This window comes from Halichoeres trimaculatus, unplaced genomic scaffold, assembly GCF_033239565.1.
Source record: "Halichoeres trimaculatus isolate MK-OKI-2021-1 unplaced genomic scaffold, fHalTri1.1 fHalTri1_scaffold_5, whole genome shotgun sequence".
In the NCBI taxonomy this organism is placed as follows: Eukaryota; Metazoa; Chordata; class Actinopteri; order Labriformes; family Labridae; genus Halichoeres; species Halichoeres trimaculatus.
The window spans coordinates 10,601,006-10,616,699 of NW_027437183.1; the positions used below are offsets into that span (position 1 = coordinate 10,601,006).

The 15,694-nt window shown below is 40.5% G+C and overlaps 1 protein-coding gene across 2 annotated transcripts in view; it reads right to left on the reverse strand.

Moving 5' to 3' along the window:
- The window catches only part of tmem8b (transmembrane protein 8B), a 71,074-nt gene that overhangs the window by 31,802 nt on the left and 23,578 nt on the right, over positions 1-15,694 (reverse strand). For both annotated transcript variants that reach the window (XM_074670874.1, XM_074670873.1), the window contains exon 6: positions 11,221-11,603. In XM_074670874.1, coding sequence (XP_074526975.1) covers positions 11,221-11,603 — 383 coding nt within the window. The remainder of the gene's footprint in view (positions 1-11,220; positions 11,604-15,694) is intronic.

Here is a 15,694-nt window from a genome sequence, read left to right on the forward strand (position 1 = left end):
TTACGACCCTTTTGCTTGAGGTCAGATTTCAGGCAGCAAATCCTTGTCGCTAAAGTCACGGATGTCTCTGGCTTGTGGCCTTTTTGTGGCAGGGAGTTGTTTAGTGCTAACCCAGATGGTCATTGTCTCACAGTCTGCTCAGGCATATAATCAACCCAAATAGTCCCAACAGCTGTATTGATATTGATGTTTTTAAAGACGACACCATGACGCCTCCTTGCCTGAGTGAGTGCAACGTGATGAGATAGGAGGAAATAAATTCCCTCACAGTAACCGTCCCTCCTCCTGCCCCAGATAAAGTTCCACAGAGTGACTCAAGACCTCTTTCAGGACTTCATTGTGTTTTTCACTTTAATTGGCTGCCACCTATTTGGAAACTGAGCCAAAAACAAACAAACAAATAAAAAACAGGAAATATATTTTCTTTTGCTGCGCTTCAGAAACTCATTACTTTTTCCTCCTGGCACACAGAGAGGCTTATGTGATAAGATCACTGTGCATGAGGAGGCACAAAAAGAGAAATACAGCCAGAAATATCAATATAGCAATACGAATAAATACAACTGCCTATTCTCACTTTAACTGATAGGCTAGGGGGTATGAATAAAGGTAGAGATAAAAGATTTTATACCATTTCTCTTATAAAAATCAACACAGTTGAGAGAGCTCGGGATCAGTTTTACGCCAATCCACCCCAAAATCCCCCAAAATGAGATTAACTGCTGCAGGAACATTGAGATCCAGGATGGTTTACGCAGATTAAAACTTGAGACAGTGTGTGTTTCATGCTTGGTGCGTCCAAATAATATTTACCTTATTACCCCCCTAGGCTTTATTCTTATAGACGCACATTTATTTGATGCAGTGGAAAAACTATAAAGCAAATATCTCTTAAGGCTCTTTGAGTAACATCCACTTTGCATTGATTTTGGTGCCCCCTTTGGACCAAGTGGTCACACTTTTTATTTTTTATTTTTTTTAATGATCTTAGACCATATGTGTTGGATGAGAAAATGAAGATGTATGTTTCTTCATGCACTTTGAGAAAAGTCAACATGTCAAGAAAAAAATGAAAAAACACAGCTACTCCTCTCAGCTCCTTCCTGAATTTCCCTTTGGGATAAATAAAGTATTTTTCATTTCATTTCATTTTTCATTGCATTTCATTTCAATCCAGTTAAAGAAACAGGTTGTTAACTGTCAAAGAAACACCAGTTCCTCCTCCAAACTGTAGCTAACTGTACCTGTCCAGCTTGCAGTGAATCACGTCAGCAGAGAGAACTGGACACAGACTGTGATCTGTGCTTATTTACACCACAACAGTGTATCTTACTGCAGTTATTTGTAACATTATGTTCAGAGTACTAGAGTTATGTAATCGTTTGTGACTTCAACATGCACATCAGCAAATGGTGCATCTGCAACTAGCATAGATTGCTATTGCAATTGCTATTATATATATATATAGCTCTCTCTTCTTTGTCGGTTGCTTGTCATTTTTTCATCTCTTTTTCGTAATCTTTGTATTTGGAGTGGATCATTGCTTTGTACGGCTCATTTGTTGGTCATAGACTCCAAACTTTTTGTGGCTTAAGTGATATTTTTACTGCTTTTTCTCCTGTGTTTGTTTGGAGATCCTACATGTAACCATGGCTGCATTGTTTACATGTGAACTCAGCTGTTTGCAGCCTGTAGCATATCAATGCTAACTGGTGTAAGGCCTGATGTCTTCCCACAAGGTGAGGAGAAGGAGGTGAGGACGACGTGCTGGTTCTCAGGTGTGAGCTAAGAAGTGACGACATGGACCTGTCCTTCCATCCATGGTTATTGGGAGCGTAAGATCTATCTCCAATAAGATGGACAAGCTAGCTGTGCTAACCCAGCAACAGAGGAAATACCAGACAGCAGAGTGGCATCATGCTAGTCACAGATATGGCTAACAGAGCTAACATCGGACACCAACGCCATGTTGGAAGAGCTTCACCTGCTGTGAGCAGACAGGATCTAGGAGACAGAGATGGAGCATGACTGAAGAAGCTCAGTCCTGGACCCTGTGGAGGTGGAGGCTGGCTGAACTGGAGAATCATGGACAAGCTGTCATCATCTATTTTCTTGTGGACCTTTTTGCACTTTCTATACACTTTCTTATTTTTGTTTTCTTGATTGCTGCTGTGACTTCAATTTTGTTGTACTTGTTACAATGACAAAGTTCTATTCCATTCTGTTCTGTTCTATTCTATTCTATTCTATATATTATTACACATTAGCCCATAGCTAACATGCTAACTAAAGCAAGCTTAATAGATATTTCCTTGCAGCCACTTTCAGATGAAACTGAAATATCATCTTCAGTCATCTCTTTGTCCCTTTTTCATCTCATGGATATCAATATAGAGATCACTTTAAATTAAATCTGTTAAAAAAAAAAAGTGTTGAAAACATGGTACGAGAAAGCAGGTTTAAAACAAAACCATATTTTGATTTCATTCTTATATTTTGATTTGATTTAAACATTTCTTTTCTTGAAGTGAAGAGTGAAAAATGATTTTCTTTATACTTAAATGCCAATAGATTATAAATAACCAAAAGAATTAGAATTGTATTGACAGACACCTTAAAGCTAGAGCCCATGAGGGGGATCCTTGCTCAGGCAGAAAAAGTCAAGTTAAGGACTGCCGGTGCTCTTAAAATAAGGATGATTATTTTGTGATATGCCTAAACCCTCTCAATATTATCACTCAACCATTCATGTGCTGAAGATAACAGAAAATCTCTTTATCCTCAGTGTGTGAAGCTGAAATTAAGATTTTACTGATAACTCCCTCATTTTAATCTGTCTCCCAGCTCTCATATAAAAACCCTCTGACCATTCCTCTGCACTCTGCATGGCTGCTGTCCATTAACCTGCTTTTAGTGCCTCTCTGTTGTCAGGGCATTGTTGTTAATTTCATTCCTCTGCTGCTCCCCTGTCGTATTGTGGCCCGCTTTTAAATTAATGTCTGAGATTTTAATGTTGATTTTGTTTGGATTCTAATTTATTGTTTTTACTCAGAGAGCACTTTGTAACACTGTTGTGAATACTGCTGCATTAATCAGGTTTAATATTGTGATTCATGTGCCTGATTTATTATGCAGCTGTTAGTCATGATTATGGAACGTGAGTGGCGAATGCATCAATCAATCAGGGGTGTGATCTTCCAGCAAACGAGACTCAAGGTTAGCAACTGAAATGAAGCGCAGAAAAATATCAGGGTGAAATCTCTGCTCTAGTTTCTGATGTTGTGATTTTAAATGTGGTTTTGTCGGTCTGGATTTCTTTTTTTAATCTCATCTGGAAAAACTCACACTTGGAGCAAACAGACAAACTTTTGAAGAATACTGTGGTGTCTTTGGCGTGTCCTCGTGTGGCTTTGCTATATTTCCCTGGAGTTGTACAGACTACATGTGCCAGCAGGACACACTGCCAACCAATGCAGAAAAAAAAACACTGAGTAAGCTGGCACAACTACATCCCAGTGTACAAACTAATGAAAATAAAGCAGTCCATGATGAGTTTTAGTTTTATATGTTTTGCCTCTGATTGGCATTATGAGCGTAAAAAGAGGTTTTTAGAGGCTGCCTCTGAGGAAACATAAAACTTCTTACTAACAGAAAACTCAGACACTGTTTAAGTACCTTATCCGGCTTCAATGTGATATTTCCTTATCAAAACGCTCACAATTTCCCCCACTTTAGGGCCTCAGTGTGACACTTTACATGAATAAATAAATAAATTCCAAGAAATCTGCACATGGGATCATCAGATTGCTGCAGCTTCAGCAGTTAAGCCAGCTTGATGCTGAATTTTTCATATTGAAGAGTAAGATGAACTAAAAGGAAAATCTTTCTGTTGAGCAACCAATCCATCCAACACCCCTCACCCCATGGCCGTGTGCTAGTGATGAGGAGAAGAAGACAGAGAGCACAAACTGCCTAAATGAGCTTCCTCCTCAGGTTGGCTGGGAATCAGACGACATTTAAGAGATCAGACACCAGGAAGGAACCAGCTGAGGTGGTTCAGGTGTCTGATTAGGATGCCTCCCTGGTGCTTTCTTGATGAGATTTTCTGGGCACGTACACTTGGTAGACCCAACAGAAATCCTGAACACGCCAGAGAGATTATTCAATGTGTAATTTGTTTTTTTAGAATATTTTTACATGTATTTACTTGTTTTTTTATGCACCAACTGCCAAATGTTTAAGTTAAATAATGAGAGAGGGTGTCACTCAGGGGTGACATAGCTCACACTGGCAGATATGAAATAGAACTAAATTACCGACATACATAATAAATCCCTTAGAAGGAAGAGCAGCTGAAAATGATATGGAGAGAAGAAACTAAGACACAAAAATCCAAAAAAGCTCTGGTTTAACACATCAAATTACTTTGACGTTGGCTCGTTATATAAAAACCACTCAGTGAGACCAGTGTGGAATCACTTTAAGTAAAACAAGTGTAAATACAAAAGCTAACAAGGCATACAGTGATACTGTGTCAGACTAACGCTCATCACAGAGCTTACATTTCCTCTCTCTGCATGAGCCTTACCTACAGAAAACTTATAAAAGTGGATCTAAAGCGATTAAATTGATCCAGTGCCAGCTGAGGTATCAGTACGAGTAAAAGCCATACGGGTTCCTTTCACAATCTTTCACACAGAGTGATGCGAGGCAGACAAGCAGCTCCAGCTATTGTCTCCTAAAGCCCTGCAAATCTTCCACAGTCCCCCACCGGCAGCGGCTGACTGGATTCTGCTCCTGTGACAAGCAAGTGACAGATCACCGCGGAGGGGGGAGAAATCTGTCCGTAGAATAATATAATATGACAGAATCTCTGTAGAATACATTTTTTCTGCTCAGACGACAATCACACACACACCAGGTTTCACCACAATATGCTGCCTCTGTGACATCTGCAGGAGGCACCGGGTCTAAATGACCAACTTTATACACTGATCATGGCAAACATGAGAGAAGAGGTTGTGCTGAAGATCTTCCAGTGAGCTAGGCGGTTCCAATAAGCCATCCTGCACCACAGCAAACAATCAATCAATCAATAATCCATCAAATTAACTCCAGTCAATTATCTCCATTTCCTTAAGAGACAAATATTTTGCTCCCTCCTCTGACATTTGGGGAAATTAGACTGTTTGCTATCTTAGCAGCGGTTAGATGAGCAGATTGATTATCAATTACATCAGTGTGTGTTCAGTGGAGATGAAAGGTGTGTTTAGCCCGGCTTATCATAGAGTCTCAACAGCAGGGACTTCTCTCTTTTTCTCCTGGATGTCGCAGTCTTATCCTGATGTTGATCTGGATCATCTCCCCCCGAGGAGATGCTACTTCCAGTTTTTCTCCCTCTCTATCTACCTATTTTACATGTTAATCCTCTCTGTCTCTAACATGGTTAAAGGGTCGCAGCGTCATCACTCACTGGTTTCTGGAGAGGCATAATTAAGCTCACAGACAGCGACTAAATACCTGCTAATCCACAGAGTGTTGAAAAAGTGGAGGTCAGGCCATAATCTGACCACCTGGAAAACAAAGCACCCACCTGACAGTCCATTTAGCCACACCGTTTGCTATTTTATGAAAAACTCTTGCCCTTAATGAGATTATAATGCTTGAGTTTTTAAAGGAGGCCTTTGATGTGTTTGTACCAGTCTGTACGCACATTGAATTCTGCTGTAAAAATGACCTTTTATGATGTGCTCCAAAGGGGCTTTCTTGGTTTTTGGAACAAGCCCCAAGTGGCTATTAGAGGAACTGCAGTTTTCCATTTCTGCATAGCACTGTTGTGGATTTATGGGCCATTTACACAACAAGTTTAAGGGTTAAACGCAAAAGTATTGTTGGGTTTTGGCCTCGCGTTATCACAGAAACAGGGTTTTAGCCGACTAAAACACAAACTTTAGAAAACTGCCTCGAGAGTGGAATTTTTCTGAAACGCTCCCAGCACCGTAGCTGTGTAAAAAGTGAAAATGCTGATGTCATGCTTCACTATGCGCAAGCACGTACAATAGTACAACCGTACCGTTTACAATCATGCTCACTGTCTTTCAACAAAATGTGCACTTGTTGCTCCACTTTTGCTCTTAGCATTCACCAATTCCTCAGATTATTGGCTCAACTCTACTTCGGTGGAGATCTACCAAAAATTGCTTCTGGACAAGACAGTTACAACGCAAACTACAGATCTGGCATGCTTACTACAGCGTTTTCAGTCCCTCGGCGTTTCTGTGTAAACAAAGATTTTTTTCACTGCGTTTTAGAGTTTTTGGATGTTGTGTAAACAGGGCCTTAGAATCAATCAGTGACTGCATTTAAAATCAGAAGATGGAAAAGAGGGGTCACAAACAATGTTAGTTTCTATCATAGACTGTATAAAACATGGACGTAGTCTCCCCAACGTCACCCGTCTGTTTCTGAAACGGAAAATGAAGCACATTGGCTACTGAGGCCATATTGGTGGTGGCAAGGGATTCATGTACAGCTATAGGGCGCCTGTCAATCACATGACCCTGAGCTGTGTCTCTGATTGGGATTTAGTTGAATTAGTGACTCGGGCAGGAGACGTTTTTTTGAAACAGGCTGAAAATTAATTTTTGTTTTGAAAACTGCTTTTTTTGGCTTGGTGTGTATATGACTCCCAGCACTTCTGGAGCCAGCCTCGAGTGGACAACTGAGAAACAGCAGATTTTAGCACTTCTGCATTGTCTCATACTCTTAGACCGGAGGTTGCCACTTGGTTTCCATGCATGAGTGCAATGTGCATTTTTTTGGCTATACCTTCACATAGAGTCAACTAACTCCCATCGATATGATGATAAACACATTTTTTGTTTTGTTACTACTTGTTCCTTCATTTGTTATCCCCTGGGCTGAGCATTACTGGAGCACTGAAGCCCATCTTAGATCTTGGCTTAGATTTGACCTTGTGGACTCAGATTAGGACTAGGACAAAGGTAATGGAGTAATAAGTACTGCCATAGTAACAGTGATTTCCATATTTTGGTCGAGTCTACGTTCCACAGCTGGCTGTTTATTTACACTGCCTTACCCTCAATTGGTAGGGCTTTTCACTACTATGAGTGACCCTTTATTTAGAAGGTTCTTCAAAAGATGAGTGTGTGTGAGAAGGGAGAGGTTCGAGAACCAGCGGAGGAGTAAGGCCACAGATCTTAAAGGACTTTTCATAGATGTGAAAAGGAGTGCGCTGGGCTACTTGTCCTAATGAACTGGAAATCTGTGATCTGAAATTAAATTAAAAAACTGAATCTAAACTGTGCCAAATGAAAATGAATGTTAATTTTAAGAGAGCTGAATGTTCAAGTAGGTTAAATTGCAATTTTTGAGAAAATAAATAAAGTTTCAAAGTATTGCATTAAATTTCAAATCATGCAACTCAAATTTTATTTCGATGCAATTATTCAAACTGAGCATTTCAAATTCAAGATGATGATCAGTTTAGCAGAGGCACATTTCTAAGCCCAAACTGGGTAACTTGACTCCAGTGCAGCTGCAATAACTTCATGTTTTAACACCAGAGGTTGCCTCTCGGCTCTAAAACCTGTCATTCTGTACTGTGTACTGTATCTGTCTCATGATCTATGTCTCTCTTGTGTTTGTTTGTTATGTTCTTTTTCCAGATCCCCTCAGTACATGAAATCTCCATGCATCCAAACTTTTGTTTTCCAGAAGTTTTAAAAGCGTCTTTTAACCCTGTTTGACCCTCTGTGTATCGCAGCATTTGATGCGTCTTTGTCGACTCAGAGAGAAAGATCCCTCCTCTGGTGCTCCTTCAGGCTTTCGTTTTTTTTTTTCTGGGATAAATGCTTTCTTGGGTTTGTGTTATTTGACTCAAGGGTCTTGGATTTGTTGTCTACAGGCTGTGGAGCCCACTGAGGCAAATTGGAATTTCGACCCTATCTGACTTGACAGGTAGAAACAGCTCTGAGGCCTCTTGAAAACGGCTTTAAAGCTCTCTCTCTCTCTCTCTCTTTTTCTTTTTTTTTTTTTTAACAACTGAGAGTCTCTCTTTTAACAGCACTGAACCTGACAATACCTCCTTAAAGAATCAATTCTCTATATCATCCCTTAAAACAGTTGAGTAAAACTTCCATTACAGGCTTTCAGAGCCAAAGCGAATATCATAATCAACTCTGTTTTGTTTATTTGCAGCCCAGTTCCAAAAAGTGTAAAACAAAAGAAAAAACCCAGGAGATTCATGTTTTAGAAAGTAGAATCTTTAGTTTTTTCCGATCAATAAATTGATGAATCTTCTCAGCTCTACACACTAGCTGTGCATTGTTTGAAATGAAAAGCTTAAAGATTTCCTGAAGCTCTTTTAATAACTCATAAAAGCCGTGAGCTTACTGCAGCTGAAGTGCCGCATGCAGCTTCTGCACCACCAGCCCTGCACACTGATCTCAATCCAGAAACCCCTTGGTGGGTTCTTGGATGTATAAATGGTGAGCTTGCTGGCAAACAATACATACATTTTAAAAAGGCCATTTTAAAACTGAGGCAGTAGTCAACAAAACAATCCTACCACAAAGTCTGTTCAGTGGCTGTTTTGAAGCTGGCTGGAGCAGATTTCTCCTCCTGTTTTTTTTTTGTAGGCTAAAAATATCCCTGACCAATATGTTTTCTGGATGCAGAGAGATGAAAAAGATATCAATCCAACTCCCAAAGAGAGAGCGAAAAAAGCATATTTCCCAAAAATGTCAGGATATTCCTTTGAACTGAACAATCAAAGACATTTGTTTGAGTTTTATTCTTCACTGAAGTTGTTTCAACGTTGGCTGGCTCGCTTTCTGTTAGCGCTGGAACATTTTAAAGTCCATCTGCCAGCCTTTAGCTCTTCAGTGACTGGCTCCCTGTAGACCTCCCGAGTGGCTGCAGGTGCATATTAATGCCATCACAATATGAAGGACAGCTTAACAAAGACGTTTCAAATCCTGCCTGGCTGGTCTCTGCATTTTTGCAACTTTCAATTAGAGTCATATGTCGGAAGCCCAAACACTGGCACAGGTTTCACTGTGAACTTTTTCAGCTCCCACATCAGAGCCTCTGACCAGACACGCATCCAGCAACTGTTGGCACAGTTATTAACCCTTTCCTTTGATAACTACTGCATATTTGCTGCTTTCTAACATAAGAGCTGCTTTCCAAACTACGTGCTACACTAGCAGGGTCTTCTTTTTTCACAGAAAATTCAGTATGTTGTAGGTAGTATTCAAAAACTTGCAAAATCTGCAGTATGCCAGAAATCCCTGGATGTCCTACTGATCCAGGAAAATTTGTCAGTATTCAACAGACCAGTCCTGGCATACTTTTTTCCCACAATGCACGGCGCTAACGCTGTTTGTGAATGTAGGTGGCAGGTTTTCGTGAATTTCCGCCACCTACTGGGATAAGTTGGCATCACAGCTACAATACAACAACACTAACATTACACAGTCCATGAGATAGAAGTGAAGTGATGCAAAAGAAACAAGAGAAAATCTAGCTACTTCCAGTTATAAAGGAGATGTTTTTTTTACAAGTTAATTAAAGCACATATAAAAAGCTAATTCATTTTTAAACCAAACCTGATTAGATGGAAGTGGTTTTTCCATCAGCTGTAAAACTAAAAATCCATTCAAGATTTGTTTTCAGTAAATGATATAAGTCAAGTATGATTATTCTGCTATGATACGAGTAACAAACTGACTCAAATGCCAAGATCTACCCAAAGTTTGTGTTGAACATTTATAATAAAGGAAAAATAAAATCCATCACCTGGATCTTAATTTGCCGAAACTGACAACCACAGTAGTATACTACAAAATAAGAGTAGTATACTACAAAACAGACCCAACAGAACAGTCATACTAGATACGACATGCAAAAGCAGTACGCAGTATGCAGTGCCTACTACATACTACATCCACATATGGTATGCAGTAGGCGGTTTGGAAAACAGCCATTGATTCAAAATGTAGATCCTTGACAGGAAGCAATTCCCATGCTCACAGGTGCTGCCAATCAGCTGCAAATCAGGCACCTGATTGGCAGCACCTGGGGGTACCAGAAGCTCAAAATAACAGTTAATGGAAGAATGAGCTCTTTTGCACAGTTACATATCAAATCCAAACTGCTAGCAAATCTAGCAAACAAAAATAACCTTCTCTTTGTACTGGGTTTGGTAATCGAAAATGCCTGTAAGTGGGTAGGATTCAGTCAAAGTGATTCACAGCGTGCTGCTAAAACAACCACCTGTGGTAACATTCACAGCAGTGATTCAAAGTTAGTGACAAAGTGTTGGGCTTTTAAAATAATCAAGGATTCTGTTGATGTCCAAGTTTGGCAAAAATATAAAAGGCACTGCTTTGTCCACAGGGGGTGCCAAAATTGACACAAACAGAAAGTTCCCGAGGGAGCTTCAGTGTGCAGAAATGTCACACACTTGTTTCTTTAACCAATCTCAGAGAAAAGACGGTACAAATATGCCGCCACCTTCGACAGGTTAGAAGATTTTAGGTTAGATAAGATGTGTATAAGAGGAAAGAGGACGTTTACACCCCTAAATGTGGAATCAAGAAAGACAGGAGGAGGATGGTGAGCTTTGCTGGGTGCTTTGCAACACTGTAGGCGAGTAGGGAATGTTAACTCTGTGTGTGTGTGTGTGTGTGTGTGTGTGTGTGTATGTGTGTGTGTGTGTGCGTGTGTGTGTGTGTGTGTGTGCATGTGTGTGCGTGTGTGTGTGTGTGTGTGTGTGTGTGTGTGTGTGTGTGTGTGTGTGTGTGTGTGTGTGTGTGTGTGTGTGTGTAGACAAGGTGGATTGTACACTGCCCACTGTTAGTAACAGACATAAACTTGCTTAAAGTTACGGAACAATTAGAATGATTAGGAAACCTGAAAAAGCCATGCTGTGTGTAGAGAAGGATAAAACTCTGTCGCAGTCTGACTCCTCTCCTCGTGCTCTTTTCTACGTCACACAGTTTCCCCTTTTCCCAATGTTCTGCTGGCTAGTTTTGTGTCTTTTTGTGCATGACCAAAGCAAGGAGATAGATTTATTGAGTACTAAGTTAACCCTTCATGAAATAATCCTTTCCAGTGATGGCAAATCAATTGTTTTTTGACAACAGGATGTGTACAATCATTCAGACAAACAGAAAAATAACCAGAGTGACTCACCAGGTTGAGTTTGAGCTCCATGTTGAGGACTCCTCCGCTGTCTAAAACAGGCATCAGATTGATGGCGAACACAGCGGCTCTGTCAGGTGGAATCGATATATTGGGTCCAAAGAAGACGTAGAAGTGCACAGAGAAGGTGTCCAGCTCATTTCGCAGAGTCGGACGGATAGGCCAGCACTTGTTGGTGTCAGCTGTGGGAGGAAGGTACACGATACTGTCCTCTGAGGTGTGCAGGTGACTGTCGTTCTGGGACGGACCGGGCAGAGTGGCCATCGACATGGTGTCAGAGAGGGAGAAGCCCATCGCTGTGCCAAACGACTGAGGCATGTTCATGGAGGAGCCTGGTTGGGATTGGTCCTTTGAGAGGTTGGACTTGGAGCAATCTGGTCAGAGGAGGAAGAAATGAAATGAGAAAGGAAATCAATCAAACTGATTCCCACATGAGCTGAATCCTGGTTTAAAATGCAATCCCTTTTGTAGAATCAACCAAACCTGCGATAATCATGTCAGCTGTTTTACTATAAGTGTTAGAAACCAAATCTTTTGCAAATGTTTGAAACGATCCCCCTCGGCTGGCTCCCGTCGTGTAAACAGCGAGGTTTCAGCACTGAACACTGCTTATTAATGAGACAAAGATTCACAGTCGAAGCAAACAGCATGCTTTCACTCAACACAAAGCAACTCACTGCAAAATGGTCATTGATGGCAACTGGCAAAGTACCATCAAATACCGCCAATCCCCGACGGGAAAGGATTTCAAAGGCTTTTCTCGCTCAGCCTGGTTTGCATAGTGTTGTCTCTGAAAGGTTTGAAGTATTTTGATGTCCGCTCAGGCAGCTGAAGCACTCCTAAAAATACTGAAACACCAAACACTGCTGGCTCGCTGCAGATGTAACTTTGGTTGAGACGTAAAAGTAAAATATATAGCACATGAAATATTTCACAATGCACATAAGAGGGTTTGCCTCGGTTTGCATCCGTACACGGCTCCATACATTCAGTCTCTTTGATGCCCGCTGAGCTATTTAGAGCAAGACACCTGCTGAGAAAATACTGTATAAACAACAATAATAAATAATAAACAGCAACCTAGTTTCTCCACTTCCTGTCTGCTTTCTGAATTCAAATAAAGGCACATATCTGCGAGACAGCTCATTTTGACAATTGCCAATAAGAGGAGGTGAGGACACCAGATGGTCCCTGAACCTGAGGTGTTCTTCAATTTAAATCCACAAAAGGTCAAGTTGGATCTGGCTGGCAGGCGCGGGGGGAGAAACAGAGTGTGAATAATTAGTGTCTGCGTTGCCATGGTGACAAAGTGCACCGTATAGTGTCCAACAGGAGGAGGGGCTCGATTCATGGGAGTAGACTTCCCGCAGATTTGTGAGCCCTCCCTGTGGAGCGGGCATAAAAAAACATTTCAGCTTTCCTCAACCTCCAAACAGCATGCAGCACTTAAGCGTGGCATCTCCGGCCTCTGAGGAGGAGCCCTGAATGCATTGCCTCAGTTTGGGCACAGCAATCTCTTTTTATGTACATACAAGCCTCTAAATGGACTGACAGCATGTGGCCTCCCTCTGCTCATCAAAACACATGTCCAAAATTCAATTTCTGCTCCATATATGTGTGAGAAGCAGGGGGATCTTGGAGATGCTTCAGGAGACAGTTGGGGGCTTTAGCTTTGAGGAATCGCGCATTCTTAGAGAGCACCTGTGCAGCTTGAACGCCAAAATCCTTTACACTATCCCTGTATAATTTTAGATACTGGATATGCTTTTGTTTGGCCAAATTTATGATTCTTTAGGTTTACAAAAACCACCCTGGGTTCTGTTAAACATTAAAAACAGCAAGAAGAGAATCACGGGGAACGCTGGATACAAACAGACTGTGGTGATAAATGTTAGAACAACGTTATTTATTTAAAAAAAATAAAATCTGACCCTTTTATTCCAATAAATTATCCAATAATTAAGTTTAATTTTATAAATTGGTTAAACGCTTCTATTTAGAAGCCAGCTTCACATCACTGTATGAATAAAACAAATTATTATAGATACAGCATGTTGCTGTTTCAACAGCCAAACTAACTGTTGGACGACAGAATCTTAAAAACATGAAATAGTAAAAAAGTGTAAATAGCCTTTTTACAGGTCAGAGTAAAAGGGCAAAGTTCAAGCTACTGTTTTACATAAATACAATTCTTATAGTTTGAAATCACATGTAGAAAATTCATCGGTTTTTTTATTTTACAGCTACATAGCACATCATTTTTAAGCTTTACTGTCCTCCTTTATTGATTATGTGGAAGAATGTGATGAGATTAGCCTGACATTGTCTGTCATAGTTTCTTAAAATTCAGTACATCAGTATTCATACATTAAAACATTAATGCTATGATGATATTCAAAACTTTACATCAGCTAAAGCCCTATTAGATGCATCCCTCTCTCACAAGGAATACATTGGAAAAGCACATCAGGATAATATCACTATCAGCCAATAAAAAAATTGGTAGCACTTTAGATTACAGCCCGCGTCTTACAGTGTAGTTTCCCGTCTCTTACAGTGTAGTTTCCTCAACTGTAGGGGTAACTCTCACACATGTACCTTGACATTTTGCGGTACCTATCGGGTAGTTACGCTCTCGTCTTACAGTGTAGTTTCCCGTCTCTTACAGTGTAGTTTCGTCAACTGTAGGGGTAAAACTCACACATGTACCTTGACATTTTGCGGTACCTATCGGGTAGTGCTCGCGTCTTACAGTGTAAGTCCTGGAGTCTTACAGTGTAGTTTCCCGTGTCTTACCATGAACTTATCAAAACAGTGTAATTTTCCTGGACATATGCTCTAACTATGCAAACCTTGATGTATCACTTCCTCTTAAGAATCAGCATGGATAAAGATTATGTAGACCAATGATAAAGTTAAAAGCTGTAATGTATTGATGAGTATGGGTTTCACATAATAATGATATTCAGACGTATAAAATATCTTTATTTTTTTATACACACAGAGACCCCACATTGTAATTCTCCTTTTAAGTTACTGATCCATTAAGATCACACTTGTCTTTGCTTACTGGCTAACTATCCAGTATTTTCTGTTATAAATTGCCTCTGTTCTTCGTTGATGTGTTGTAAGCATTTTGTATATAATTTTATTCAGGCAACTTGGAGGGCAGACCGGGGTCCTTAGGATTTTGCGTATTTGCGTTCATGCCTTTATGCGGGCAGCCTGGGGTCCTAAAAGTTGTATATCCCGAACGGGGATTCCGCGATTGTTTAAAAGCATCTTCAAAACATCTTATAAGTTATCAGTGATGCATTCTTGAGGAAGTAAGTACTTTAATAGCTTACAAGTTATCTTTAAGGAGTGTTGAGAGGGGAATAAACATTTAGTTTGTTTGTTTATGTGGCAGGAATTTTGGCTCTTGTTTCCCTTACGTTGCACTGCTAATGCTAAATAGCTAGTGGGCGCATCATTAACGTCTGGTAGACACTGTCTTTGATTCACCTTCTGTTATTTATTGTTTCAGATACCATACACTGCCAACCCTGTTGAGATGCACTACTGATAAGTGGCTGTTGGACGTTGATGTCACACACATTATTCATCCTCTTCGTTCATTCAATCTCCATCCATCCGGCCGTTGCTGTAATGCTGTTTCTTAAAGGATACATAAAAGACTGGACTGTGAACTGTGTATCTGCCTTTACTCTCTGACCGGAGTATCTGTATGGATAAAGTGTCCAAGCATTATTCATCATAGAAACACAGATGTCAGTAGCTTCAACAGTTCCACTGCAACAACCCAGCACTTTACCTGTAACTACTGGTCAACACCTGGAACTGGACTAGATTATAAAATGCACACTAGTAGAGGGTAGTTACACAGTAAGTAAAGCCAACAAGTGTGCACTTTAAAATCCAGCCCGGTTCCAGTTGTTGACCAGTAGTTACAGTAAAGTAGTGGGTAGTTACACAGTAAGTAAAGCCAACAAGTGTGCACTTTAAAATCCAGCCCGGTTCCAGTTGTTGACCAGTAGTTTCAGTAAAGTAGTGGGTAGTTACACAGTAAGTAAAGCCAACAAGTGTGCACTTTAAAATCCAGCCCGGTTCCAGTTGTTGACCAGTAGTTACAGTAAAGTAGTGGGTAGTTACACAGTAAGTAAAGCCAACAAGTGTGCACTTTAAAATCCAGCCCGGTTCCAGTTGTTGACCAGTAGTTACAGTAAAGTAGTGGGTAGTTACACAGTAAGTAAAGCCAACATGTGTGCACTTTATAATCCAGCCCGGTTCCAGTTGTTGACCAGTAGTTACAGTAAAGTAGTGGGTAGTTACACAGTAAGTAAAGCCAACAAGTGTGCACTTTAAAATCCAGCCCGGTTCCAGTTGTTGACCAGTAGTTACAGGTAAAGTAGTGGGTAGTTACACAGTAAGTAAAGCCAACAAGTGTGCACTTTAAAATCCAGCC